Source organism: Bidens hawaiensis, unplaced genomic scaffold (genome assembly GCF_021521415.1).
Source record: "Bidens hawaiensis isolate Kalapana, Puna unplaced genomic scaffold, B.hawaiensis_p1.1 tig00050523_1, whole genome shotgun sequence".
NCBI lineage: Eukaryota > Viridiplantae > Streptophyta > Magnoliopsida > Asterales > Asteraceae > Bidens > Bidens hawaiensis.
Window position 1 is genome coordinate 2,561 of NW_027499041.1, and position 4,841 is coordinate 7,401.

The 4,841-nt window shown below is 31.9% G+C and overlaps 1 protein-coding gene across 1 annotated transcript; it reads right to left on the minus strand.

Annotated features, from left to right (window-relative positions):
- Positions 1 to 2,356: 2,356 nt before the first annotated feature.
- On the minus strand, positions 2,357 to 2,761 carry LOC143598573 (uncharacterized). The gene has a single exon (XM_077076762.1). The coding sequence runs from the start codon at positions 2,759 to 2,761 to the stop codon at positions 2,357 to 2,359; it is 405 nt and encodes a 134-aa protein (XP_076932877.1).
- Positions 2,762 to 4,841: the final 2,080 nt, after the last annotated feature.

Below are 4,841 nucleotides of genomic sequence, written 5' to 3' on the forward strand. Positions count from 1 at the left end.
CTATTCATACCTAACTGACGATGGATTATATACATTGGGGCGTAACGTATACTATTCATCAGATATGTCACTGTTAAATTAAAGTATTTATGTTCATATAATTCAATATTTTCACACATTAACTATATTTCATTTTTATTTAATATAATTTTTATATTTAAAATTATAATAATTAATAAAATAAATTAAAATTCATAAATTTCAAAAGTGAAACCGATTACATTAATTAAAAAAAATATATAAACCATAAACTAAAAAGCTACCTCCGGGATAAAGTTGGGATCCATTTTGAGTTAAAATGTGTTTGAAATTAGTTGAAATATGAAAGAGAAGAATGGTAAATATATGTTGAAATGGTTTGAAATGTGTTGAAATAGGTTAATGTGATTAATATATATAATAAAAACAATTTTATTTTTTTAAGGTGCCGTTGCCCAACAATACAATGGGGCCCACCACGAATGCTTACTGACGTGAATGAGCGCCATCAGTAGCCTCAGGTCACGCGTGACCGGTAAAGGGGGGCGGTGTTCCAAGTGAGACCGGTGAAGGGGTGAATGCCATATGACTGTCACCTAGGAACAGTGGGGGTTGCCCACTGGTGTATATCCCTTAGCCTAATAATTCATATTTGCACTTTAAATGTTGTTCATCTTAACTTTCACGTGTGTTTTTAAGAACAATCTTTGTAACATAATCACCATGGAATTAAACTTGACTTGCATCTAGATTGTTCTTGACAACAAAAGTAAAAGTTGATATTATCATTGATCAAAATGTAAGTATGAATTGTTGTTATTGGACAATAGGTCATATTTTGAGTTATTAAAATCCAATTTCCCTATTTATTTCTTGAACGTTTGAAAATGTTTTAAATTTAAAAAAATTAACTAAAATACAAATTTATCCATAAAATTTCTTCACGTTATAAAAATCTTCAACATCCATTTTCCCATATATATTCATAATCAACAAAGTGCATGAAAAAGAACGTATTAGCAATATGTATGTATTTTAGGACATGTAATGAAACGGTACCGTCTACCGGTTTTGATTGTTTAAACAAGAAAAACAAATAGTTCTTTTGGTGGAAAAATTGTAATGTAGATCTATAAAATTGTTGTGTACACTTGGATTAATTCAAAAAATTATATAAAATGTTAATTTGGGGAATTGGGTCTACTCAACTACACAATAGATCAAAACACTTTACGTTTATAAAACTTTAAAGATTAAAAGAGTCCAAATAGGCCGACCCCACTCGCGACCATTGTTTCTGTGACATTTATTCTTCAAGAATCATAAAACAGTTTTAACCGTTGGTTATACCAACCCAACAGTCGCATTTTATGGCTTGATGCATCCTAAACCGAATAAATTCTTTTGTTAATTTTTTTTAAAGTAAATTTCATTATAATTTACTATAAAACGATTACAATAGAGTGACAGGCAAACGGGCAACAAGCTGCGCCGCAACCCCCTTTTGAATAGCAAAGTCAATCCTGCTAAAAACGAAGTTTTGGGACCTAGAAGCTGAAGAGGTTCCGTGTACGACGCGTTGAACCCTACTCAAAAATTTCACAGCCTCTGGGGCCAGGAAACCAAGTGTATCAAAGGCAAATGGTAGAAAGACATGTTGATTATCTAAACAAGCTTTCTCGTGTTTAACAACTTTGTCCGATTCGGCCTTTAAGATGATCTCAATAATACAACTATTCATTACTTTCCAATCTTTGAGGTCGATCATGTTGTTCCCGCTTGTAATAATGGTGGAAGGCCAATACAAAGCCAAAAGAGGGTATCACACTATAATTACACACACACATATGCCATGAATACATATACTTTTAAATACTATTTATATTTATTTCATCACCTTTGCTGGCCCTTTAAGCAAAGCAAAGCCCATATTGCTGATCGTTTTCCCTTCCTATGAATCCATAATTTAGATTATTAAATTATAATGATCTCAATAATACAACTATTAATTACTTTCAGATTCACACGAATTGTCGAAACATTAATCACTCAATTATGAAAATTATCTAAAAAGTTAAGAAAATACTAATAAAATAATCATATAAAATGGTTGCAATATTAAAATTTTCGAGTGATCAACTATTTAAAATAATTACTAATAAAAATCTCTTCAAGAGGATCCGTGAGAAAGTTAACAGGGACCTCTTTTTTGTTAATTAATTTCCAATCTTTTAAAATCACACAAACATGCATTAATTACTACTAATAAATACGTTACATCTCAAATTAAACTGAAAACAAAAACAAGAAATGGACAATGGCAGAAATTACATAATAATAATCTACTAAACTAATTATGCTCTTATCTATGACCAAATCAAACCGAGGGTAGAATCGTACTTTCACCCTTTGAGCAACCTCTACGATTGGTCACCACATAGAACACACCCATGGCTAAAAGAACCACAAATATAAAACCAAACATTACACCCGCAATGGCTCCAGCTCCAACCCTATCCTCACTCTTGTCATTCCTTGGTCTACTTTCCTCTGCTAGACTCGACTGCACCATTGCTGCCATGGGCAACGGTGCACAACTGGACTCGTCACACGAGCCATGAATGCTTGGTGGGTTTGTTTTAGGATGGAAGAAGTTGTAGGCGGATGGCGAGAATGCCATTGGGTTTTCGTAAACGAGCCCATGAGGTGCTCTTTCTTGAGCTTTTGTGGTGGTGAGGGAAATGATAGTTAGAAAACTAAGGAAAACAAGTAGAGAATTCATTGTATAGTTGTAGGTTGCTTTGTGCATTAGTGTGACACAAATGCTTTAAGAGTTGGTGCATATATATACATGTATGATGTACATTGTTTTTGGGGGGGGGGGGGGGGGGTAATCTTTTCTTGTGTATTGGTGGTTGCTTAGGCCTCAATTTTTGTGATAGCATTAAACTCATGAAAAGGGAGCAAAATCATTGGGGCTTTTTTTATGTACATTTATTTGTGTATGCTAATAGCTAATACTTTTATACCAATCAATTGTAGTGTCTTTATCTGTTGATATGGGAGGATTAAGCTAACTATGATCGTGAAAATCTGAAATAACGCAAATTAAAAATGAAATCGGCGACGCATTCGTTGAATTTCATGCATTCGGGTCTCCTATGAGTAGAATGTGTCCACACATTTAATAAAACATGCTGAATTTGAGACGCCCTCATTGATTAGTCGGGTTATAAACCTCTTTATTTTTGTAGATATATTTAATTAAAGCAAGAATTACACATGTTCCCTTCTAAACTTTAACTGAATGAGTGTTTTATGCTAAATTTAAAAGATGAAAGAGATAACGAGTGAAACAATAAAACTAGTGTAAACTTTTTTCTTTAGAATTTAATACTTAGAGAACTAAATTTTTAAAAGTACTTTTTTTTTCACCTCTTTGGCCCGTCAACACGTGAACGAGACCTGACCTGTTTAACACACTAAACTCCTAGGAAAACTAAACTTTGCGAGTAGTGAAAAAGAAATTCAGTTTTAATTTAAGTATTTTTATTAGTAATTATTTTAAATAGTTGATCACTCGAAAATTTTAATATTGCAACCATTTTATATGATTATTTTATTAGTATTTTCTTTAACTTTTTAGATAATTTTCATAATTGAGTGATTAATGTTTAGACAATTCGCGTGAATCTGAAAGTAATGAATAGTTGTATTATTGAGATTTGAGATCATTATAATTTAATAATCTAAATTATGGATTCATAGGAAGGGAAAACGATCAGCAATATGGGCTTTGCTTTGCTTAAAGGGCCAGCAAAGGTGATGAAATAAATATAAATAGTATTTAAAAGTATATGTATTCATGGCATATGTGTGTGTGTAATTATAGTGTGATACCCTCTTTTGGCTTTGCATTGGCCATTTGGCCTTCCACCATTATTACAAGCGGGAACAACATGATCGAACTCAAATTAATGCACTCTTCTTTAGTCCCCATTTAACCATTATAACTTCATTTTATTATTTTATTTTATTTTTGTTTTATAATACTGATTATTTATCTCATATTTCTAACGTTTAAGATCGTGTTATATTTCATTCTAAAACATTTGGTGGTAAGAGAGAATAAGTCATAAGTTTATATATAAACAACGGTTTCCAATGTTATTTGTCATGAGGGCATTCATAAACAGTTGAAACTGGTCTAAGCGTCAAAACCGAACTAAATCAGTTTGTTTGTGATCCAAACGGTTCGGTTCATGATTGCTTTTCTTAGTTTAGTTTGTACAATTTGGTGGTTTAATGGTCAGGTTTGTTTTTAAAATTTTGAATTGGTCGTTTAGCCTTTATTGTTTGTAGTTTTTTTAAATATTTTCTTACGTGCATATAATATAATCATGAGCATCTTCATCGTTTTAATTTTTTTGACACACTAGTGATTTGACAATAATATTTGGTTCAAATGTAAACCGTATAAATTAATGTTTAAACTAACTGATATGGTCGACCCATCAAACCTACTCAGATTGGTTTATTGTTTGTTGGTGGTATCATAGTTCGGTTTGACACAAACTTTTATTAAAACTCAGTTGAAATAAATCGCGGTTATCTTTATGGGTCTTGAATCCCGAATATGTTTGCCACATTATTATCTACTCATAATTACTCGATGAGTGTTAAAATATACTAAGAATTACAAATTTGTTTTCACTCATATTTGAAAATGAATAAATAAATCTCAAATGGTATATACAAATATGGAACTATGATGGGTCATTTTAACATTCACAAGAACATGAGTAAGTCACAAGATTTGTGCGCCACGCCACCATTCCCTTTAAATATGGTTTCACTTTCGA